Here is a 25,657-nt window from a genome sequence, read left to right as displayed (position 1 = left end):
AATCCACCCAGTGTGGCCCGTGGTTGGAAACCACAATCACCGAATACTCTGAGTCGACCACCCCACCAGCAACGCCCTGTCTAACATGAGAAAATCAATCCAGGACTATACCCATTACACGTGGAAGTATGAAAATTCCTTCACCCTCGGCCTCCCAAACTTCCACGGTTCCACTCCCCCATCCCATGTGCTCCATGAACCCCTTCAGTTCATTCGCCACTGCTGACACCTTTGTTGATCGTTATGCTTTCCTTAATTTGCTCTGTTTTAATTACCTTTGCTCAAGAGTTGCCAGGTATCCTTTTGATACCACCACAAGGTTCAAAACCGAATACTGATCAATGACTCGACACACCAGTTAGTAAGTTTGAAATCAATGCACATTTATTTACACACACAGTCAATTATTACTCATGTACAAACTCTACTCACTAAACTACAACTACTACTAAAAGCCTATACTTAGCTTTGGTCGCCCATTCAGTTAGAGGAACAATGGCCGTTGTCCGGTTCTGATACTGCTGGCTTCGAACTGGTATAGAATAGTAGCTAGGAGCGCCTATCTCGTAGTGTGCGTTGACCTTAGACTTACTTGGCTGATGCTTGGCGGGCCCCTCGTCGCTGAGAGCCAAAGGCCAAAGTAAAGGTGAAGAAGAGAGCGCTCTGACCTTGGGGACTCTTCTTTATACCCCAAAGGGTTTCGCGCCCTTCTGGGCTGTTCCTGAACTTGGTCCCAATTAATTGGACCATGTCCCAATCGTTTGTATTGATTCTCTCCAATAAAGGGGTCGTTCCTCGATCACTAGGCTAACCATCACTAGGTAACCGTTGGCCTGCTATTGTGGCGCCGGGGAGTCTGGCCTGGTACCGACTGCTTAAATGGTTCTCTTTTGTCCCCGGAGATAGCTCATTACTATGCTAATGGCTTGTAGTATCAGTTCTGTCTGGGATCTGCAAGTTCCAATCCTCAGGCAAACCTTGCACCTGCTTGTTTTCCTAGTACTGTCCAATTTTCCCTGTACTCTTTGCGAATGTCCATTTTGGAATCGGGACGTGGCCACCCCAGGTGGCTACACCTTCACCGACTTAGGACTCGACTGGTCCAAGCTTGGTTCTATAACTATTAAAATCCTTTTCTCTCCCCCCCCCCCCCCCCCCCCCCCCCGCGCCAAAAATAATCAACCGGTGCAAGTCCAAGTCCGGAATCTTCCCCAATACCCGCCTCATAAAATCGACATCATCCCAATTTGAGGCATAAACGTTTATCAAAACACCGAAATTCCTCCAGCTTTCCACTAACCATGACGAACTCCCTCCCGTCCCAAATCTGTTGCAATGTTTCCCACTTCGAACGCCACCCGCTTATTCACCAACACCGTCATTTCCCTCGTCTTCAGATCCAGTCCCGGGTGGAAAATCTGCCCCATCCATCCCTTTCCTCAACCTATCTTCATGTGTGTTTCCTGCAAAAAGTCTACGACCCGCCTTCAGACTCCTCAGGTGTGTGAACACACATGACCGTTTGACTGGCCCATTCACCCCCTTCACATTCCACGTGACCAGCCTGGTCATGGGGTGCTCCCCACCCCCTTTGCCTGTCGATCACCCATATCCCTTTTTGGGCCAGCCCAAAGCCTGTGTCATGTGACTCTCCAGGCCCACCTTCAGATGTCCATCGCCCAGCTAGCATGGTGGCCCCTGCCCAAGGCCTCCAACTTCCCTACCACCTCCAACTCCCCCACCCCCCCCCCCCAACCATACTCCCCTAAAGAGTAACAAAAAGAACACTTCCCCCTCAATGTTCCCCCGTGAATAACCTGCCCTCCAGAAAACCCACCAGCATAAACTTTTTAAATACACTATCTTCTCCAAGGTTCAATATCCTCACTCCTCCCAGTCCATTGTCCCTCAAACTCCATTGCCTCTTCTGGCATGCCAAAATAGTACTCCCGCTTTTGGAAACTGAGGAGGGCCAGGTACAATACTCCGAACTTCACTCCCCTTTTAAAGAGGGCCACCGTGACCCCGTTGAACCCGGCCCTCTTCACCAGTTCGGCTCCCAGGTTTTGATACACCCGCAGCTCGTTCCCTTCCCAGATACATTTCCTGGTCTGCCTCGCCCATCAGAAAATCTTCTCCTTGTCCAGAAAGCGGTGCAATCGCACCACCATTGCCTTCGGCGGCTCGCCTGCCTGCAGCCTCCTCATCAGCAGATTGTGTGCTCGGTCAAGGACCGGCCAAAGGCCCTCTCTCCCATCAGCTTCTCCAGCATCATGGCCATGTACACGCCGGGCTCCGCACCTTCGATGCCTTTGGGCATCCCCACGATCCTAAGGTTTTGTGTTCTGGAGCGGTTCTCCAGATCCTCCACCTTCTCCTTCAGTCTGTTTTGGGTCTCCTGCATCACCCCACCTCAGCCACCAACGAGGCTAGCTGTTCCTCATGCTCCCCCTCCACCTCCACTCTCTGGATCGCCCGGCCCTGGGACTGCAGCCTGTGCTCCACTCTTTCGATCGCCGACTTAATTGGTTCACTACCTTGGCTAGGTCTTCCAAGGGCCCCTTTCCTCTGCTGGCAGAACTTTCCATTGAGGAACTGCTCCGTTGACCAGTGGGCAGGCAGAGCAGCCCCCTTCCCTCCGCTATCTTATCCTGTTTTGCATCACAAAGACTTTCCTGTTCTAGCAGCACTTTTCTTCTTGCCCCAATCCTAGTCCATGGATCCATCTACCAGCCACACTGGCCCCAGGCACTCCTACACTTCTTGCACTCAAATCCTCGCCCTTTGGGCAGTAAAAAGACAGAAAACATCCGCCTTGAGCAGGAGCCACCAAATCTGCGACTGCTCACTCCAGGTCGTCACTAGAAGTCCAACCTTTCAAATTCGGCATAAGCTTGTCCCAGCTATCTCCTTAAATTCCAAAACTTTTGCCTATAGCGGTTCATTAACCAATTCATATGCATCCAGAATAGCCTTTTTTTTAACCTTGTCAGAATTCTTATACACCCGCTCTGACAGGGAATCATAAATTTCCTATACCTACTCAGTCAATCACCACCTGTTAGCAGGCAGAGCATAGCCCTTTGGGCCAATTCTTTGTCCACCAGCCAAATCAATCAAACCGAGTCATCACTGATGTCAGCCAATCTCCAATCACCAGCCTAAAACAGCACAGCCTTCTGGATCCTTCTGTTTGAATTGAAGACTGCTTAGCCTTAAAGTCACAGGTCCATTAAACATCCATGGATCAAAACTGTTAGCAACAAAAATAAAAGGGGAAATAAGGGAATAAACAAGAACAGGAATGACCCTTACACTTAGGATTTTTACTATGTTGAAAGTATGATCTGAAGTACTATCTAAGCATGCTGTGTGCACTTGTTAATGAAGAAATTGTTTTGCGTTAGACCATGCTTGAGTAGTTTTAAGAGCAATTTTAGAGACACATATACAGCCTCCCCAACGTAACTGGAAAATAGAGTATGTTGCGAACAGCAGGACCAAACTCTTGAACAAAAGCTGGATAATGCTTTAGGTGACAATAATGATACCTCAATTTATAAAAATACAATTGACGCAATAAAGAAATTACCTGATTTCTCGGTCATGTATCGAAGAAGAGTGGTTCAGTTCCAAGGTTACCCCATAACCCTGTAATGACTGCTTTATCTCGTCAAGACTACTACTCTGCTGTGAATTACCACCATTCTACAATGCATGAAAGAGAAGGTTAATGCATATTATACATTTGTGTTCAATAATATATCAGTAATGTAATATTAAATAAACACTCCAGCATACAAGCTTCAAATAAAGCAGCTTATTTATAGAATCATTGAGTATGCTATCTAGCTAATCATTTTTGGTATGTTCTGAAGTTATTTTCTTTCTTTTTCCCCAATTATGTCCTTCTGTAGCATTCACTCACCACAACTGAGTAGATGAACATTTTATTTTGGTTTTCTACTAATGTCCCTATAATCTGGCAAATCATGTATAAAAACTGCCCGCAGTATCCTACTTTCATATTAGATATGCAAATTAATGCAAGTTCAGTGACCTGTTAAAGGAAAGACTGGGTAAGGGAAGTGGGCAAGGATGATTACAACATCCTGGCATCCGGGGATCATATCAGCTACAGCTATTTTCAAGTCAGCAGCAGAGCAAGAGCATTCATCACTGGCTGTAATTTCAACTGCTTATGCCCTTTTTACGCTAGAGCCTCAGGTGCCATTAACCAGAAACTGAACAGGACTATCCATATAAATACCTTGACAACAAGAGTAGGTCAGAGGCTAGGAATCCTGCAGTGAGTAACTTATCTCTTGATTTCCCAAAGCCTGTCCACGATCTAAAAGGCACAAGTCGTGAGTGTGATGGAGTACTCACGACTTGCCTGGATGAGTGCAACTCCAGAGAAGCTTGACTGTCCAAGACAAAGGAGCCCACTTGGTTGACACTCCATCCACAAACATTCATTCCCTCCACCGTCACAGTGGAAACAGTGAGTACCATCTGCAAGACTCACCAAGAATCCTCAGACAACACTTGGAAAACCACAACCATTACCATCTAAAAGGACAAGGGCAGCAAACACATGCAAGTTTTCCTCTAAGCCACACACCATCCTGAGTTGGAACTATAAAGCCATGTTTCACTGTCATTGGGTCAAAATTCCTGGAACTCCCTCCCAAACAGCACTGCGGATGTACATACAACAATGGGACTGCACCGATTCAAAAAGGCAGTCACCACTATTTTATCAAGTGCAATTAGGAATGGGCAATAAATGCTGGCTTAGTCTGTGATACCCAGGTCCCATGAATGATTTTTTTAAAAAACCACTTCTGGCACAACGTCTGCTGTGATTCATCAATGAGCAGAGTCCGGAGACCTAATGGTGAAGTGTAATTGTAGCAGAGCTGCTCCCCCCTTTTCTCATGAACTGAAAAATTACCCTTTTAACTTAAGAGTTTTTAAATGGATTTGACACCCACAAAACTGCGCAGCCTCCTCTCTGATAATTCTAATCCCCTCATTCCTCAACAATGCTCATCCTCCCTCCCTTACCCTGACAATAGCAAATGTATGTTTGCTAAATTTGCTGATCCACAAAGACAGGTAGGGAAGTAAGTTGTGAAGAGGTCATAAGGAGTCTGGAAACAAATACAGATAGGTTAAGACAGTGAGCAAAAATTTGGCAGATGGTGTATGATGTGGAAAAATCTGAACTTGTCCACTTTAACAGGAATAATAGAAAGACAGCATATTAATTAAATAGAGAGATTGCAGAACTCTTGTGGTACAGAGGGATCTGGGTGTCCTGGTACATGAATCACAAATTTAATATGCAAATGATCAGGAAGGCAAATTAAATGTCATTTATTGCAAGAATGAAGATAGAAGTAGGAAAGTTCTGCTATAGTTGTACAGGGTGTTAGTGAGACTACACAGAGTATTGTGTACAGTTTTGCATTAGCAGTTCAGAGAAGGTCATTTGATTGATTCCTGAGATGAAGTTGTCTCATGAGGAATGACTGGACAGTTTTGAAGAATGGGAGGTGATCTTATTAAAACAATGTTTCCCTATGTGAGAAAGGCCAGAACCAGGCTACTCAGTTTAAAGATAAGGGATCTCCCCTTTTAGACACAGAAGGAGAAATCCTTTCTCCGTGGGTCATGAGAATTCTCTTCCAGAGAGAGCAGTGGTGGCAGGATCATGAAATATTGTAAGGCTGAATTAGATAGATTCTTTGCTGACGTAGGAGTCAAAGGGCACAGGGAGTAGACAAGAAAGTAGCAGCCACAATCAGATCAGCCATAATCCTACCAAATGTCAGAGCAGGATGAGGGGAAATAAGGCCTACTCCTGCTCCTAATTCATATGCGTCATAACAATAATCTTTATTAGTGTCACAAGTAGGCTTGCATTAGCACTGCAATGAAGTAACTATGAAAATCTCCTCGTTGCCACACTCCAGCACCTGTTTAGGTGCACGGAGGAAGAATTCAGAATGTCCAATTCACCTCACAAGCTTGTCTTTCAGGATTTATGGGAGGAAAACAGAGCGCCTGGACGGGAAGACATGGCTCCAAGGTGACCAAGGATGCAAACTAAACATTGAGGGCTATTCAGTTTTTAGGAAGGACAGACAGAAAGGAAAAGGTGATGGGAGTTGCACTGTTGATTAAAGAAGATATTGAAACAATATTGAGGAAAGATATCAGCACAGATGATGTGGAATCTGAATGGGTCGAGTTAAGAAACATCCCGGGGCAAAGAACATTCGTAGGGGTGTTTTACAGACCACCAAACTGCAGTGGTAATGTTGGGAATAACCTTAGACAGGAAATCATAGGTGCATGTGATAAAGGAACATCTGTGTTTATGAATGACTTTAATCTGCATGTAGATTGGGTAAGTCAAATTAGACACAATACAATAGAGGAGGAATTTCTGGAGTGTATACGGGATGGTTTTCTGGACCAATAGGTTGATGAACCAACAAGGAAACAGGCCATCTTGGACTGAATGTTGTGCAATGATAAAAAATTAGTTGGCAATCCTAGTTGTGAGAACACCCTTGGGGATGAGTTGCCTATAAAACGATAGAATTCTTTATCAAGGTGGATAGTGAGTAGAATACAGGAGGGAGTTGGACAACCTAGTGGAGTGGTGCAATGACAATAATCTATCCCTCAATGTCAGAAAAACTGAAGAGCTGGTCATTGACTTCAGGAAGCAAAGTACTGTACACACCCCTGTCAGCATCAATGGGAGATGCTCGCACAAAAATACTTTTCACTGTACCTTGGTACACGTGACAAACAAATCCAATCTAATCGAAATTGATTCGATGACCAGGGTCTTGAACCTCAATAATGTAACTATGATGGTACGAGGCATAAGCTGGCTATGATGTACCGGGAAACATTGCTGAAAGGAAGGACAGTGGACACGCAATGGCAGGCATTAAAGGAATGAATAGGTGCATTCCAAAGTTGTTTATTCCTATTTGGTACAAAATAGAAAGGGGACTGTGGCCAAACCATGGCTTAGAAGGGAAATTAGAGATAGTATTAGATTCAAAGAAGAGGCAAACAAATTAGCAAGAAAGTAGAACCTGAGGATTGGGAACAGTTTAAAATTGAGCAAAGACAGACCAAGGGATTGATTAAGAAGGGGAAAATCAATATGAAAGTAAGCTAGCAGGAAACATAAAAACCGACTGTAAAAGTTTCTATAGATATGTAAAGAGGAAAAGATTGCTAAAAACTAATGTACGCCCCTTAGTCAGAAACAGAGTAATTCATAACAGGGAACAAAGAAATGGCTGAGGAACTAAATTCGTGCTTTGCTTGTATTTTCACAAAGGAAGACATGAATAATATACTGGAAGTTCTTAGAAATAAAAGTTTCAGTGATGAGCTGAAGGAAATTAGTATTAGTAAAGAAATTATTTTGGGGAAATTAATGGGATTGAAGGCGGATAAGCCCCCAGGGCCTAATAATCTTCATCCCAGAGTACTTAACTCTGAACTTTGGAGTGGTTCCTACAGATTGGAGGGTAGCTAATATAACCCAAGCTATTAAAAAAGGCAGGTAGAGAGAAAACAGGAACGATAGACCAGTGAGCCTATCGTCGATAGTGGGGAAGTTGTTAAGAGTCCATTATTAAGGATTTCATAAAACAGCATTTAGAAAGCAATGGTATAGTCAGACAAAAGTCAGCATGGAATTACAAAAGGGAAATATCATGCTTGACAAATCTATTAGAATTCTTTGAAGTCCTGTAGATGTGGTTTATTTAGACTTTCAGAAGACTTTCTACAAGGTTTCACACAGCAGATTACTATGTAAAGTTAAAGCGCACAGGATTTTGGGTAATGTCTTGAGATGGATAGAAAGCTGGTTAGCAGCCATGAAGCGAAAAGTTGAATAAATGGGTCTTTTTCTGATAGGCAGGCAGTGACTGGTGGGGTACCACAAGGGTCTATGCTAGGACTTCAACTGTTCATATTATATATTAATGATTTGGACGAGGGAACTAAATGTGTTATCTCCAGATTTGCACATGATACAAAGTTGGGTGGGAGAGTGAGCTGTGAGGAGGATGCAGAGATGCTTCAGCAGGGTTTGAACAGGCTGATGGCAGATGCAGTATAATGTGGATAATTGTGAGGTTAACTGCTTTGGTAACAAAAATAGGACGGCAGATTATTATTTGAATGGTGTAAATTGAGAGAGGTGGATACTTAGTAAGACCTTAGGTGTCCTTGTGCATCAGTCGCTAAACGTAGGTGTGCAGATACAACAGGCAGTAAAGAAGGCAAATGGTATGTTTGGCCTTCATAGTGAAAGGATTTGAGTATAGGAATAGAGATGTTTTGCTGCAATTGTATAGGGCATTGGTGAGGCCACACCTGGAGTATTGTGTGCATTTTGTGTCCTGATCTAAGGAAGGATTTTTCCTGTGGTAGGACTGCAGCAAAGGTTTGCCAGGCTGATTCCTGGGATGGGGGACTGCCATATGAGAAGAGGCTAAGTCAATTTGGATTATATTCTTTGGACTTTAGAAGAGTGAGAGTGGTCTCATAGAAACCTATAAAATTCCAACAGGACTAGACAGGGTAGATCCAGAAAGCATGTTCCCGATGATGGGGGAGTCCAGAGGGGGTCACAGTTTGAGGATAAGGAGCAAACCTTTAGGAATTTTCTTCTCCCAGAGAGTGTTGAATCTGTGGAATTCACTACCACAGAAAGTAGTTCAAAACGTTGTGTAATTTTAAGAAAGAATTAGATATAACTCTTGGGGCAAAAAGGATCAAGGGATATGGGGTGGGGGGGGGGGGGGGGGGGTGGGGGGAAAGAGGGATCAGGGTATTGAACTTGATCATTAATCCTGATCATAATGAATGGCAGAGCAGGCCTCCTCCTGGTTCTATTTTCTATGTATGTAAATGTATGATAATGCTCACCCTCCCTCCCTCACCACCCGGCAACACTCAGTCCCAACTCACCCACTTCCTTGCTCCGCTCCCCTCAAACAATACTCAATTCCTGTTACCCTGACAATGTTGACTCTTCTGATATCAGCCAGGCAAGAGGCACTGATTCGGCAAGGTGAATCATGGGACGGGGTTTGGGAGTTGCCTGGGGGGGGCGGGGGAGAGAGAGCGAGAGAGAGAGAGAGCGAGAGAGAGAGAGAGAGAAAAAGAGAGAAAAAGAGCAAAAATAACATTGTTGGGATGTGAATATTGCCGGCTGGGAGGTTCTGTATCTGAGTTGTCCCACTGATGGTTCCTGTGACGATTTCCGTGACATTCAAACTGATTTACTCGGAGCTGTAATTCTGAGCACGCTTTACACCTGCTCGGAAAAGCTCTAAGTAAATCAGTGTAAATAAAAACATGGCAAGTATCGGGAAAACAGCCCAAGTCAATTTGGTTATGGCCAGATAATCGTGCAGCATTCCAGGCAGGGTAAAGCCAACAACTAGAAGATTAAACTTTGTAAGTAATTGCCATGCATGTGCACGGACTTCCTCAGGTCCCAGTGTGCATCAGTACAGTAATTCGCCACTTCCCATATTGGAAGATTCAGACCAAAATTTCTTCTTGGGTTCTCTAACAAGAGCTGTGTACTTTCCACAGTTAAAAGAATAAAAATCAGTCCTCATTAATGAAATATGTTTCCTCATTCCCTAGGATATTTTTCTTCGTTCACCACCTCCTCACATTGATACAGCTAAGAATGGGAACCGTGGTGTGTGGGATGTTAAAATATTTCAAATCTTTAAATTAATGTTTATTCTCTTTGCAAAGAATTTGGAATCATAGAATCCCCACAGTGCAGAAGGAGACCATTTGGCCCTTCGAGTCTACAGCAACCCTCTGAAAGAGCACTCTACCTACACCTATGCCCCAACCTATCCCCGCAACCCAGTAGCCCCACCTAACCTTTGGACACTAAGGGGTAATTTAGCATGGCCGTTGCACTAAACTTGCACATTTAGGGGATTGTTTAGCACACTGGGCTAAATCACTGGCTTTTAAAGCAGACCAAGGCAGGCCAGCAGCACGGTTCAATTCCCGTACCAGCCTCCCCGAACAGGCGCCGGAATGTGGCGACTAGGGGCTTTTCACAGTAACTTCATTGAAGCCTACTTGTGACAATAAGTGATTTTCATTTTCATTTCATTTTTTCTTTGGACTGTGGGAGGAAACCGGAGCACTGGGAAGAAACCCACAGAGACACAGGGAGAAAGTTCAAATTCCACACATTCAACCAAGGTTGGAATTGAACCCGGGTCCCGGGCATTGTGAGGGAGCAGTGCTAATCATTGCGCTATTGTGCCACCTTTTGATTTGAGGGAATACAATACAGTTTATTAATTATAAAAGCTACACAAACCAGCATTGGCAACATAAATGTCAGGGGCAATGCTTATGTTCCAACATATTGCAGCACCCTCTGGTTGCAGTTCTTATACTGAATTTATTTCTGGCTTGCAATGAAGATCTTTTAACAGTAATCCACAGTACGTTACCTACATTATCAAGAGAAGTCAGTAGATGGATATTTTTCACTTTGCAAGGACCTTTTAGAAGCATCTCACAAAATCTCAAGAAGTTGTATAGCTATAAAACAAAACATTACAAAATCAGTATGAGTGTTTGAAAATTGTCAGGTTAAGTTTGCCTTTCATTAAATTAAATGCAGTATGCTTCAATATTTTAGTTTACTGTCTTCCCAACAGATTAATGTTTTAAAAGATTTGAAAATTATTTAGACTGCAACTGGTATTTCCCAATTTGATAATCCTCCTTTTATTTATCAGTGGCTCAGATTACATTGAGCCAGTCACATCCTCTGATAAATTGGGAAAACTGTAAGCTGTGATACAAAATAGCTCTTTCCTTAAACAACCTGCATTGAAATTAGTAGCATTTGGCAGATTGTTATTAATAGACTGACAATATCAGTAACCTTGTCCAAAAATTGAAGTTATGCCTTAAGTACATGTTGAAGTACTCCATTTCAAAGGAAAGAGTAGGATGCTTCTCACCTGATGAACATGCCTGATGTATGGGTCTTCCACCCACACTTCAGTAACAAATTGGTCTAAATATGGTTTGAATAATTTTTCATAACTAAATCCAGTCGCATCTTCTGGAATTTTGATCTGTTCATGATATTTCCCATCTGAAATACAGACAATTAGCGAAAGGTTGCACACAAAAATCATAGTTTTTACATAATTTAGTTAGACACCGAGCACCATAATTGATGAATGCAAATCTTTATATAGTTCCAATGGAGTATTCTGCACATATGCATTACAACCTAGTCAAATCGAATATTAAAATTTTACTTCACAAAATTAATTTCAAGCTGATACTAAAGATGCAGGAACACAGGAGTTTCACTTTAACTGATAGTTTTTTGAAAATACGGGTTTCATATAAATGCAAAAGAGATTTAGCAGTCATTTCACACACAAAATGAAAATGTACTTTCCAAGTGTCAGATCTGAAACCTCTGAAACACTTCATAGCGGTTTCATTTTTAATGTGAATATCTAATGTTTCTTATTGGAAAAACTGTGGCCACTATTATATTTATCGCTTTAGTACTATTACGATCCCGGACCAGACCTAAACAATTGCTAGAATACTGGACTGAAACCCCAAAATTTTATTTATTTTGTAAGACTGTGAAGAAAGGATACTTTGCTCCAGTAATGATTCCACACACAAATAGGGAAATGGTGTATTAAAACAAACTTTATTACTAACACAGGATTAAAATATTTTTAACATCACACAAGAAAATAGCTTACAATTACCCATTAAATAATGCTCATCAACGAAACACTAATTTCTAACTGTTAGCTTTTATCTTCACTCAAAGGAAACCCATCTCGAGTCCCAATTCACTTTTAAATACAGTTAGCCAACCCAGGAATACTTGCTGTAAAGAGAGGTTTTGGGAGGGAGATCCTCCAGGAAACAGCTTGCAGATCTTGCCTTTTCAGAAACCTCTGTTCAGTTTACAGACAAAAATATTTTGACTTAAACTGGGATAGAAGCTCATCTGTTCACAGACAGATCCAAAACTGATCGTCTCCAGAAACTCAACATCTGACTGCCTCAGCCCCTGGCTCCTCCCATTAACTACATTATCTTACTAAACTGAACATAATGGGCTGGATTCACTGTCTGTTCATGCCAGCAGGATTCTTCTTTCCCGCTGCAGTGAATGGAGTTTTGGCTGAGCGCCAAATTCTACGTTCTCGCTGGCAGCGGTAGTGGGGCGAATTTGGATCAGAGCATCCCGGCCAATGTCTCTAATTATCTATTTCCAGGGAACCTGCTTCCTTTCAACAAAATTCTATTATCCTAAAGTTTACGATGCTTTAATTGCACCTCGGTCTCCAAAAGGTCCAGCTGTCTTTCCAACCCAGGATTTTTAAAAACATGACTGCAGCAGTCACATACTAACCCAGGCTTTTAACCCTTGCTGCACCAAATACCTATAATACAATATGTAAAGAAATTCCTACATTCATCACAGTACCATTAACTGGATTATTATTCACCAAATTCATTGGTTTGTTATCAGGAAGAAATGCATCTTCTTTTGTGTTAAAAGGTAACAAAGTTTCTACAATTCCTTCAGTTGATTTATTTTATAAAGGTCACTTTACAACACTAAATGCAGAGATTTGGGCGAATAATTCACAGAAACTTGGTTCAAATCTCACTATGGCAGTTTCAGAATTTGAATTCAGTTTAAAAAGAACTCTGGGAATTAAAGGGACAAATCAGGAGTGGAGCACCAACAACAATCAAGATGTTTGACACCATCCAGGACATTCCATCCACCACCTAACACATTCACTGCCTCCATTACTAGTGCAGAGTGGCAGCAGTGTATAGCAGCAACAAGATGCACTACGGCAACTTGCCAAGCTTCCTTTGACAGTATCTTCCATACCCGCAACTTCTACCCGCCGAGAAGGTTAAGGGAAGCTGAGGCACGAGAACACTACCAACTTCACGTTCCTCTCCACGTATCAAACCATCCTGACTTAGAGCTTTATCACCATTCCTTCACTGTCACTGGGTCAGAATCCTGGAACGTCGGTGTATCTACACCATATGGACTGCAGCAGTTCAAGAAGACAGCGCACTACCACAATTAGGAACGGACAGCAAATGCTGGCCTTGCTAGGGCTGCTCACATCCCATTAAATGTTTTTTTAAGTCACTGGAACAGTAAAGGTGAATATGTTGTTGGCATGCAGCCTTTAAAAAGAAACAATGAGTTAATTTTTAAAATATATTTGATTCCAAACACAATCAATAATGTACACATGCAAAAACCAAATAGAAGCATTATTCAAACAATTTATCCATTTTCCTCTTTTCTCCCTGTAACTAATCCCCCCCACCACCAACCCAGTGGCAAATAGATCCTCAAGTGAGGACAGAAAGAGCCTCCATCTTCCATAAAACCCCTCTTCCAACACCCTGAGAGCGAACATGATTTTCTCCAGTTTTAAAAATTCATACAAATCCCCCACCCACACCGAGAGTCCTGGCGGCACTGCTGATCTCCAACTCAGTAGGATTCGCCGCCAAGCAATCGGAGAGGCGAAGGACACGACATCGCCCCCCCCCCCCCCTCCCCCCAGCAGCACCGGCAGATCCGAAACACCAAAAAGGCATGGGGACATTCTCATTCCCACTGTTTCTACTGAGTCTTGAAGACCACTGCCCCAGAAACCCCCCCAACTTTGTGCACCTCCAAAACATATGAGCATGATTCACCGACCCCCTCCCACATCTGCCGCATACATCGCATACATCCTCCACTTCCGGGAAAAATCCACTCATACGGGCCCAAGTCATATGAGCGCGATGTACCACCTTAAACTGTATAAGGCTCATCATTTCATTCCAGCTCCCCCTCCCCCACTGGGCTCAAAGCCCAGTTCCTCCTCCCAATTCCGCCTTATCCCCTCCATTGGCACCTTCTGCGTCGCCACAAATCAACCATAAATGCTCCCCCCCCCCCTCAAACGGCTCATCCTGAATTAACAACTTATCCAACACCGTATACTTTGGCAGCTGAGGGAACGAGGGTAGCTCCTGACATGCAACATCACAGACTTGAAAATATCAGAATTCTCTCCCCCTTGGCAATTAGAACTTCTGCAATTCCTGTAGCCTCACAAACCTCCCTACTACGAACAGGTCCTTAACCCACTCTATCCCTTCCCTATACAATCCTGTACGTCGCATCCATCCCTGTATAAATCTGTGGTTCCCACATATTGGGCCAGTACCGACCTACTTCCTATACAAAAGTGCCATCACAACTGGTTCCACAACAATGGGGCTGTTCGTGTGCCTACCCAGGGAAAATGGGAGCAGAACTGTCGCCAGGGCCCTCAAGGTCAACCCTACACACGAGGCTTCCTCCACCTGCATCCATTCTGATCCCCTATACCCCCACCAGCCTTTCACCTTCTCCATGTTTGCAGCCCAATACCCCTCCCCCACCCACCACCCTCTCTGCAAAAAGGTCTTCTGAATGCTAGGCTTCTCTCCTGCCCAAACAAACAATGAATTAATTAACGTTCGTAGAAGAGGAAACCCGTCTTCGGTACCATGTCTAGCTAATACATTTAAGCAGTTCCATGCCAAATATAACCCCTTTTGAAGTGGCCCAGCTTAAATTTATCAAACGGGTGCAATTTATTTCTCTCTCTATTTTGTCCTATATTAAATGTCCTTTCCTTCCTTTGGTAGGCAGAATGAGGAAAAGACACACCCTTTGGAGTGTAAATGCCTAAATAGGGTAAAGGAACGAGGGGGGGGGGGGCAGCATGATAGCATAGTGGTTAGCACAGTTGCTTCAGAGCTCCGGGGTCCCAGGTTTGATTCCCAGCTGGGACACTGTCTGTTCAGAGTCTTCACGTTCTCCCCGTGTCTGCGTGGGTTTCCTCCAGGTGTTCCGGTTTCCTCCCACAGTCCAAAGATGTGCAGGTTAGATGGATTGGCCATGATAAATTACCCTTAGTGTCCAAAAAGGTTAAGTGGGGATTACTGGCTTACGGGGATAGGGTAGATACGTGGGCTTGAGTAGGGTGCTCTTTGTAAGGACCAGTGCAGACTCGATGGGCCGCACTGTAAATTCTATGGTTCTATGATCTGGGTCTACATGGAGAACAGTTACTAAACATAATGATTCTGGTTAATAAAACATTTTTTTTAAAAACACAAACATTGCACAGGGGTTCACATCTAGAGGGATAGAATTGATAAACAGAGAAGTTATGTTAAACGTGGACAGACAGTTATGGTCGCCACAGAATAAAAAGGATTTACAAGCACTGGATAAAGTACAAGAAATATTTACTAGAATGATACCAGAACTGAGTGGCTATACCTACCAGGAAAGATTGAAAGGCTAGGGATTGCTTTCTCTAGAAAAGAGAAGACTGAGGGGTGATCTTATAGAGTTCTTCAAGATTGTAAAAGGATTTATCGGGTAGATATAGAAACGATGTGGACAGGATCAGAGCTACGGACCATAATATAACATAGTCAGTTACAAATTAAAAGAGAATTCAAGATCATCTTGAGCTAGAGGTTAGAATATGACTCTCACTACCAAAGTTAAGGCAAATAGCATCAATTTAAGGGAACTGGATAAGCATATAAGGGAGTCAGAAAGGAGGAGATGCCAAGGTGCCAAAGATGTGCGGGTTAGGTGGATTGGCCATGCTAAATTGCCCGTAGTGTCCTAATAAAAGTAAGGTTAAGGGGGGGGGGTTGTTGGGTTACGGGTATAGGGTGGATACGTGGGTTTGAGTAGGGTGATCATGGCTCGGCACAACATTGAGGGCCGAAGGGCCTGTTCTGTGCTGTACTGTTCTATGTTCTAAGGGGTTGAGATTAAGAATGGTGGCATGAGACTTGTATGGACTATAAGCACTGACATGGACCAGTGAGGCTGAATAGCTTGTTTCTGTGTTGCAAATACTTTGCGATTTATCAGCCAAACTGCTGCTGATGTGTCAACACCAGTCGAAAGCTGTATAGGATAAACCCAAGGTGGCATCATTGAATATCTTTTTCCTTCCTATGGAAAGCAAATGACTGCTCAACTACAATCAACACTCGTGTATTATTTACTGTCTTGGAATTATCTGGACAAACCATCCAAGTATTATGCAACACCGCAAACATGAACATCAATTAATGCACATCATCCAGGTGTTCCGCATCCCTGCATCCCTCCTGTGCGCATATTACATCCATGGGTTGGCAGCTGTCTAGTATCACAATGAAGCAACTATTCTTTGTTTGTGAGCCAAGACAATGATTATTACCAAAGTATTTGACGATGGAAGAACTTTGAACTGGGACCAATCTTATTCTCAACATCAAGATATGTGCTTTTTCCAGCAAATGTAACTGGTCGTTGACCACAAAGGAAGAACTTGGCTGACTTTCCCACCCCCTTTCACTACTCGGCAATTAATCCAATGATATTTAGTCCTTTCTCCAGATATGACCAGCTAATTCAGAACAGACAAATAATCAGATAAGATAGGGTTTCCCAAACTGTGCCAGCCACAGAACCCTTTTGACCTCCCAAGAGTACAGACAAAACCCGAGAAGCATTATTTTATGATGAAGAGCTCAAACATAAACAAATAATTGCTTTTGTGCAAAAGGTACAAACATTCAAAAACCTAATATACATAAATGTTTTATATGTAGACGCTTATTTTAATCAAAAAGTTATTTTATTAATAAAGTACTTAAGTCTTAATCCTTTTGTCAATTTTCATAAGAGGAGTGCTGCTAGAAAGTTGGGTTCTCATTTTGGACACAAGAACTCACTCTCTGGCACGTTCCCACTCTCCCTGAGGCCCACTTCCCATCTCGCTTCCAGGCACATTTCTCCTCTCGCTCCGACTCCAAGGCCCACTTCCTCTCTTGCTCCCATTTCCCTTCTCATTCCTGCTCCCAGGCCTGCTTCCCCTTTCGCTCCCGCTCACAGGCTCACTTCCCTTCTCGCTCCTGCTCAGAGACTTGCTTCCCCTCCCACTAAATCGGCTGCTCTCCCTGCCACTATACTGTCCGCGCTCACCTTGATCTAGGAGTTTTATGCTGTTCCCAGCTTGTCCAATCAGAAGATGGATTCTGGAGAAGCCAGCCTCTGATTGGATTAATAGCCAGAAGGCTATTCACAGGCAGCACGGTAGCAGAAGTGGATAGCACTGTGGCTTCACAGCGCCAGGTCCCAGGTTCGATTCCCCGCTGGGTCACTGTCTGTGCAGAGTCTGCACGGTCTCCCCGTGTCTGCCAGGGTTTCCTCCGGGTACTCTGGTTACCTCCCACAGTCCAAAGACGTGCAGGTTAGGTGGATTGCTCATGATAAATTGCCCTTAGTGTCCAAAAAGGTAGGTGGGGTTATTGGGTTACGGGGATAGGGTGGAAGTGAGGGCTGAAGTGGGTCAGTGCAGACTCGATGGGCCAAATGGCATCCTTCTGCACTGTATGTTCTAAGGCTGTTTGACAATGTGGAGAGAGCATCATAATAAAGGCCACTATTGTCCTTATTCAATAAATTTCCAACATGGGGATATCATTATAATGATCTTGCTAGAATTATTGCTGCTATTTCCTTTCCAAACCCAAGTCATATATCACAAATAAGGTCCAAACCCAAGGACGTCTCAGGTTCATATGACTCAGTATTATCTTAGATGGATTTACCCAATGAAGCAACTTTCTAGCATTTTTCAAATTTTATATACCAACCTGTTCCACGGAACCCAGTTTGAGAAACCCTGAAGTAAGGGATTTCCCTGGTTTTTCTGGCTTTTCCTTTTTTTTAAATGTATTCTACCGAACAATGAATTGTCTGTTCTATCTTATGAAGCATTTGACTTCCTTACAATTGATGCAAACATAAAATGTGGTCTTGAAATTATTACATCTGACATACAATAGAATATCCCAAATACAGGAGGTAAAGTTTTTACTGCATTTGGTACGTGCCTTGCTTCAGGTTATTCCATTTAGTTACCTTCTTTCAGCTTATCCAGGTGTTTTTTAATTTCTTCTGCTCGATCCATGTAGTTTGCAATCTTCTGTCGATAGTGGATTTTTTTTGTGTCATTTGTTGTAGCTATCAAAACAAATAAGTCTTCATTTATCCTGCTAATTGTTTTATATATGATATAGAACATTTTACATGCAGCATTGTTTTTCCCTGCTCTTTCTTGAAGTCATTGCCTCATGCTAGGATATGGTGCATGGGTTTGTGGCCCTCTAGTATCTTACCAAAATGGTTAGTTTACATGTTTGACAATGTGGAGGGGGTGCCATTACCGAGGTCACTGTTGTCCTTATTCAATAAATTTCCAGCACGGGGTCATTATTACAATGATCTTGCTTTAGAATGATTGCTGCTATTTCCCTTCTAAGCCCAAGTCATATATCACAAATGAGGTTCAAATCCCAGGACTTCTCAGGTTCATATGGCTTAGTATCAATTTACTGTAATTTCCAGACTATAAGCCGCTACTTTTTCCCCACGTTTTGAACCTCGCGGCTTATACAACGACGCGGCTTATTTATGGATTTTTCCCGCTTTCACTAAACCAATGAAATTGCGTAACGGGTTAAGGTAAAACAATGTAACTTTTTAGTTTACTGTTTAGATTAAATCGAGCGCGCTCAAACATCCCATCATTCTGATTACGGTAGTCATTTTGTCACCCTCATCATGGCAAAGACACGGAGAAATGCATATGATGCAGCTTTCAAGTTGAAGGCGATCGATCTGGCTGTTGGAAAAGGAAATAGAGCTTCTGCACTAGAGCTTGGTCTTAATGAGTCGATGATAAGACGTTGGAAACAGCAGCGTGAGGAATTGACTCAGTGCAAAAAGACAACTAAAGCTTTCAGAGGGAAGAAAAGCAGATGGCCCGAACTAGAAAATGAGCTCGAAGACTGGGTCAACATGCAGAGAGCAGACGGCCGAGGTGTTTCAACTGTACAGATCCGACTGAAAGCCAAAACAATCGCCACCGCAATGAAGTTTGAGAATTTTAGAGGTGGACCATCGTGGTGTCTCAGATTTATGAGACGTAAAGGCCTGTCCATCAGGGTACGGACGAGTTTGTGTCAGCAGCTCCCTCCCGACTACGAAGAAAAAATTTCAAACTTCCGCAAATTCATTGATGCAAAGATAGCGGAGCATTCCATTGGCCCGCACAATATCATAAATATGGATGAGGTTCCTCTGACGTTTGACCTGCCTCCCACTCGGACTGTCAACAGGAAAGGTGAATCATCCGTCATGCTGAAAACAACTGGGCATGAAAAAACGCACTTCACCTGTGTTCTGAGTTGCACGGCATCGGGAGAAAAGCTTCCACCGATGGTGATTTTTAAACGCACGACGATACCAAAAGAAAAATTCCCTACAGGAATTGTTGTGAAAGTCAACAAGAAAGGATGGATGACGGAAAGCCTAATGCATGAATGGCATACGGAGTGCTACGGCAAGCGACCGGGAGGATTCTTTCACAGGAACAAGGCATTGCTCGTTTTGGACAGCATGAGGGCCCACATAACAGATTCTGTGAAAGAAGCCATCAAGAGGACAAACTCAATTCCAGCTGTGATTCCTGGGGGCACAACAAAGTATTTACAGCCACTCGACATCAGTTTAAATCGTGCATTTAAGGTGGCGCTTCGTGTTCAGTGGGAGGCTTGGATGACAAGTGGGGAGAAATCCTTCACTAAAACGGGCCGCATGCGAAGAGCAACTTATGGTCAAGTCTGCCAGTGGGTCCTGACAGCGTGGAGCATTGTTAAAAAATCCACTATCATCAACGGGTTTCGAAAAGCTGGATTGCTGCGTGTTGAAGAGGGCAGCATGAGCTCAGCGGGAAATTTGCCTCCGGATGAAAGTGATGAGAGCGACAATGAAAACAATCCAACATTGGATGAAGCAATTCTGAGGCTATTCAACTCTGACACCGAAGGAGATGACTTCAGTGGTTTCAGTGCACAAGAGGAGGATAGTGACTGTGATCACCTGGGTTGGTGATATCTTGATTACGATCAGTAATAAAAGACTTCTTTTTACACATGATTTATTTATTCATTTTTATTATATATTTTTAATGTTTCAAACTGATGATTCTATGTTAATCTTAAGAGCTTAATCGGATTGATTTAGCTCCACAGTGACCAATGACTTTCTTGGTAGGCTATTCTTTACCGCTAATTTTTTATTTTTGTTACAAGCCGTATTTCGTTAAAGCCTGTGTAAAGCTCATTTGTTTCAATGTACCGGTAAGCACCTGCGGCATATATACATGTGCGGCTTATTTATGTTCAAAATTTTAAAAAAAATTTTAAATCAGTGTTGGCTTATAATCAGGTGCGCTTTATAGTCCGGAAATTACGGTAGGTGGATTTACCCAATGAATATCAGAGCAGCAAAGATGAATAGTGCCCACATTATTTTGTAATGAGAGTATAATGTGCATGAATAACGTGATTTCATCATCACTGAAAATCATAACGAGTTGTAGTTGTAGTTTATATTATCAAAATGTAATTAATAGAGCAAAAAGAGTTGAGCAACACAATAGAGGAAAACAATTCAATTATTGAGGGCAGAAGCATGTAACCTACTTGCTTTATGTATTATTGTTCCTCAAGTAATTTGGTGATTTATTCTCCCAGATTACACTGTCCTCCAATTAGTCTACCTGTGTTCAGTGTGTTAAGTGTGACACACAATATTTTACAAAAGCAAATATGGAGGATTAGACTTTTTCATACCTATGTAAAAACAAGCATGAAATGCATCCATGTTTACAATAAAGCTCTTGTCTTCCAAGATAAACATTTTGACTAAGTAACTTATAACAGTTATCGTCAGACATGGAGACTTTTTCATATCATTCATCCATAGATTGAGTGATGCATAATTCCTGAAGCCATGCAAAATACATGTGATGTGGTCAGAGGAATCAACTGCAAGTGAATCACAAATGACAAAGTGTGCTTTCAACACATCCATACATATTTTTCTGCTGAAGTCATCGACTTCTGCTGAAGTATTCTTCCACAGATACCATCAGCACTTTGATACAGTCCAGACTGTGAGTGATGGAAGCAATTCAACCACAGAGGCCAGTAGAGATGAATTCTCACTGATAACCACATGATTACTTTCCATAAGGCCTCATTAGTGAATGATCGGGAATAGAATGTTTGGCTAATCTGTTCACTTTCATAGTCCAGGGAATCTGGGACAACTGTATTACTATTCTTTACATCAGTTTTATTTATATTTTATGTCCTCCCTGACCAATCACTTAATGACTTAGTAACACAACATGTGCATTGATCCACCCATGTGCGGGCTTAACATGGTATCTGTCGAAAGTGTGGAGAAAGAATTCTTGTTTATTATAGAATCATAGAATGTACAGTGCAGGAGGCCATTCAGTCCATTGAGTCTGCACCGGCCCTTGAAAAGAGCATCCTACTTAAGCCCACACCTCCACCAGATCTCAGTAACCCCACCTAAGCTTTTTTGGACACTAAGGGCAATTTTGCCTGGCCAATCCACCTACCTTGCACATCTTTGGACTGTGGGAGGAAACCGGAGCACCCAGAGGAAGCCCATGCTGACAGGAGGAGAATGTGCAGACTCCGCACAGACAATGACCCAAACCGGGAATCAAAGCTGGGACCCTGGAGCTGTGAAGCAACCATGCTAACCACTCTGCTACCGTTTACTGAAATATCCTAGAGACCCCGACTTCAAAGTATGGTTGATAGATCTATTTTCTATGATAAATCACAGAGGGAACATTAAAATGTTTATTACCTTTCATCACTTGCAAAAGAAGATCGATTCCTTCTTGATAACAAACCAATGAATTTTGAAAACGTGAGTCATTGTCTAACTCTATAGCCCTCTTCAGCACTGTCACAGCTGAATTCTCCTTTTCTGACAGCGAACTCTGAGACATGGCAGCAGAATCTACAAGTAATTGTCAACAAAACTTTATATAGCATATTTCATGTACAAAAATGTTTCAATGAACATTCAGGGGAAAATTTAAAACGCGCAGACATCAAACCCTGGCTGGACAGTTGGAATGAATGGCAGAATGTTTGATGGCAAAGATATGTCTAAAAACAGGAACCCTATCATTATGAAGCCTCTTGATGCTGCAAACAGAAGTAGAGATGTGAAGATGTTTAGGGAGGAATTGCAAAAATCATGGCTAAGGTAGCAAAAAGCTCTGCTACTAATGGTAAGCACATTAAGAAGTCTTACAACACCAGGTTAAAGTCCAACAGGTTTGTTTCAAACACGAGCTTTCGGAGCGCAGCTCCTTCCTCAGGTGAATGGACCTCTCCATTCACCTGAGGAAGGAGCTGCGCTCCGAAAGCTCGTGTTTGAAACAAACCTGTTGGACTTTAACCTGGTGTTGTACGACTTCTTACTGTGCTCACCCCAGTCCAACGCCGGCATCTCCACATCTTGACTAATGGTAAGAAAAGAATATACACAAAAGGTAATGTCAGTTAGCGATGAAGCGGAAGATTGCTGCGGCAGGGTGCAATAAGCTGCGAAAGCATTTGACGATGCAAATAAGAATATTAACAAGGATATGCTTCCTCTTCATAGCTGATATCCAATCTCTCTATACCTGTAATTGTACCAGTAAGGTCTGAGGGCATTCTGCTTCTTCCTTGAACCTAGGCACAACAAATCTCCAACCACCACCACCTCCTTCTCTAAGTCAATTCACATCCTCCAAATGAAAAGTGTTACTGTGGGCACCCTGATGCATCCCAGCTATTTTGTAGCCATCTGGGATGGCCACTTACAAAGGATACATGGATACTTGCAAAGACTCAAGGGAAATGTGGCCAATACAGGATTCAGGCACACTCAGAGCCTGAATGGATATTTGCTAACAGAGAACCAGACAGTATTGAAACCCCTAGACGATTTGCATTCTAATGGGCCATTTCCACAGGACAAAGGACTGGTACTCAGGTGTCAGATACAATTCCAGACACATTGGCGCCACTCCCTTCACCCAGGAAGCCCAAACAGCCAAGGTCAATGACCGCTCAGGACACGCCCAGCCATCAAGGCACCCACCCCTTTATTGGCTCAAACTGAAGGCAGTAATCGAAGCCTGCCGAATTATTGGGTCCAAAGCTAAGGACTGCCCAAAAGAGCCTGAAACCCCAAAGGATAAAGAGAGACACTGCCATGTGTTCGATCTTTTTTGGCCCTGGCACACCGGCACTCTTCGGCCCTGCCTATACCTGAAGCAAACTGCAGCACCACGACCAGAAGCAAGTTCAAGATCAATGATCGCTACCAGACGGATGAGCCCAGAAGAACCGAAGTTACTTCCCCAGACCCAGCCACTCCAGATTCAAACAAAGGCCTTGTTCCTCTGCCAAAGCCAGGTGCCTGAAAGTTAAGTACAGGTTGTTGTAGTGTTAGGTGTAATTTAGCTTGTACTGTTCTTATGTTGCATGTGTGAGTCACTCTTGTGTGTGAATAAACCATTATTGAACTTGAACTAACTGACTGGTTGTTGAGTCTTTGACCAATATCCGGTTGAACCTTGTGGTGGTATCATCTGATACCTGGTGACTCTGGAAAGCAATATCACTCAATATTAAAAGGAGCAACCTTATTGGCATCTCCGGCACAAAATGGCAACAATTTTAATATCTGCCTGATTGTGGGATATATGAGCGACATTATTTGTTTTTAGTCAAATGCAGGTCTCCTCTTTCACCTCTTTTTCTGTACATCCTTCTGATGAAGTCATTGATCTGAACTGTTGATGCTGTTCTCTCTTCACAGATGCTGCATGAGCGGCACAATAGCACAGTGGTTAGCATTGTTGCTTCACAGCACCAGGGACCCGGGTTTAATTCCCAGCATCGGTCACTGTCTGTGTGGAGTCTGCACATTCTCCCAGTGTCTGCGTGGGTTTCCTCCGGGTGCTCCGGTTTCCTCCCACAAATCCCAAAAGACGTGCTTGTTAGGTGAATTGGACATTCTGAATTCTACATCAGTGTACCCAAACAGGCACTGGAGTGTGGTGACTAGGGGATTTTCACATAACTTCATTGCAGTGTGTGATGATAAGCAGACTATCATCTGTATATATGACTAGTTCATCATCACTGTAAATTCTATGATCTGCATGAGTATCATAAGTTATATGTTTTACTGCTGTATTTCTAGCACCCAACCAACAGGTGTGGTGACGACGGAGTCTTGGAACCGGATGCACTGTGTTCCTTCAGAGGTGTTTGCAAGGAGTTGACAGCAGTTGCATATTAGAGCAGCTCTGTTGTATCTTAGTGTAAGTTAGTGTTAGACATTTATTTCCAACTGTATTCTTCTTAGACATTTTAGTTATTTGTCACTGTAATGTTAGTAATAAATAGCTTTGTTTATAAAACAAAGTCTAATGTTCTTTGTTCACATGGCAATATTGAGGTTCCACATCAGCCCAAAGAACATTACAGTTGATTTAAGCCTACTTGTGACAATAATAAAGATTATTATTATAAATTACACAAGTGTTTTTGTCTCACCTACTCTCTGGTAGCAAATTCCACAGATTCACCACTCTGTGTGAATAAATTTCTCCTCACCTCAGTCGTTAAAGGTTTACCCCTTATCCTCAAACTATGACCCCCTAGAAAGATGGTCACAACAATGAGTTTTGCGATTTCCGTCTCTCCAGCTAATCTCTCTACTCACTTGTATTCTGTATGGAATTTTCACTATTAATTTCTCTTTCCAGTCATTGTCTATAATTTAATCTCTCCCTTCTGTTATTATCAGTAAGTTTCATTTATATGACTTAGTTATTTACTTGTGCTCTACATCGATGTGTCTTCCTCTACCTCGGCCCTCACTGCAGACCAGGAAGCCTGTAGCGTTTGTCTTTCTGCTCCTCGCCCTGGGTGCAGTGTTCTTCTCACTCCGGTCCACTTGGAGCAGCACCTTCCAGAACTCGGAACATATCCATCAGCCTCTCCTTCGGGTTGGGCCCTGGAATGATCTTTATAGATTTAAAATTAAATATTACATTACCCGCAAAGTAATGGAGATAATAGAAAAAAAAGATTATGATTTAGGGACAGTATTTGCAATGTGCAAATAGAAAAAAATGACGTTCGTGAAATAACTTCCAGGGGAGGCATTGCTTTCGGGGCGGGGCCTCTGTTCAGGGGCGGAACAGCGCTCGGGCGGGGGCGCTGCGTTAGGGGGCGGAGCTGGCGCATAGGGCGAGACGGCGCTCGGGCGCGAGCATTGCGTTGGGGGGGCGGGGCTGGCGCATGGGGCGAGACGGCGCTCGGGCGCGAGCATTGCGTTGGGGGGGCGGGGCTGGCGCATGGGGCGGGACAGCGCTCGGGCGCGAGCACTGCGTTGGGGGGCGGGGCTGGCGCATGGGGCGGGACAGCGCTCGGGCGCGGGGGCTTGCACTGGGGGGCGGGGCTGGCGCATGGGATGGGACAGCGCTCGGGCGCGGGGGCT

General features: G+C 43.3%; 1 protein-coding gene across 6 annotated transcripts in view; it reads right to left on the bottom strand.

Moving 5' to 3' along the window:
* Nucleotides 1–25,339, bottom strand: part of mitd1 (MIT, microtubule interacting and transport, domain containing 1) — a 40,069-nt gene extending 14,730 nt beyond the window's left edge. For 4 of the 6 annotated variants that reach the window (XM_038818419.1, XM_038818422.1, XM_038818423.1 and 1 more), the window contains exons 1-6: nucleotides 24,993–25,339; nucleotides 21,950–22,105; nucleotides 18,116–18,217; nucleotides 11,070–11,206; nucleotides 10,555–10,641; nucleotides 3,593–3,708 (exon numbers count right to left, since the gene is read on the bottom strand). In XM_038818419.1, the coding sequence (XP_038674347.1) occupies nucleotides 3,593–3,708; nucleotides 10,555–10,641; nucleotides 11,070–11,206; nucleotides 18,116–18,217; nucleotides 21,950–22,094 (587 nt within the window). In that variant the 5' untranslated portion in view covers nucleotides 22,095–22,105; nucleotides 24,993–25,339. Of the gene's footprint in view, nucleotides 1–3,592; nucleotides 3,709–10,554; nucleotides 10,642–11,069; nucleotides 11,207–18,115; nucleotides 18,218–21,949; nucleotides 22,106–24,708; nucleotides 24,931–24,992 lie in introns of those variants that run through there. The other 2 variants (XM_038818420.1, XM_038818421.1) reach the window with 2 other exon arrangements.
* Nucleotides 25,340–25,657: the final 318 nt, after the last annotated feature.

This window comes from Scyliorhinus canicula, chromosome 14 (assembly GCF_902713615.1).
Source record: "Scyliorhinus canicula chromosome 14, sScyCan1.1, whole genome shotgun sequence".
Taxonomy (NCBI): domain Eukaryota; kingdom Metazoa; phylum Chordata; class Chondrichthyes; order Carcharhiniformes; family Scyliorhinidae; genus Scyliorhinus; species Scyliorhinus canicula.
The sequence above is the reverse complement of the archived record's forward strand: the minus strand, read 5'-3'. Positions and strand labels throughout refer to the sequence as shown.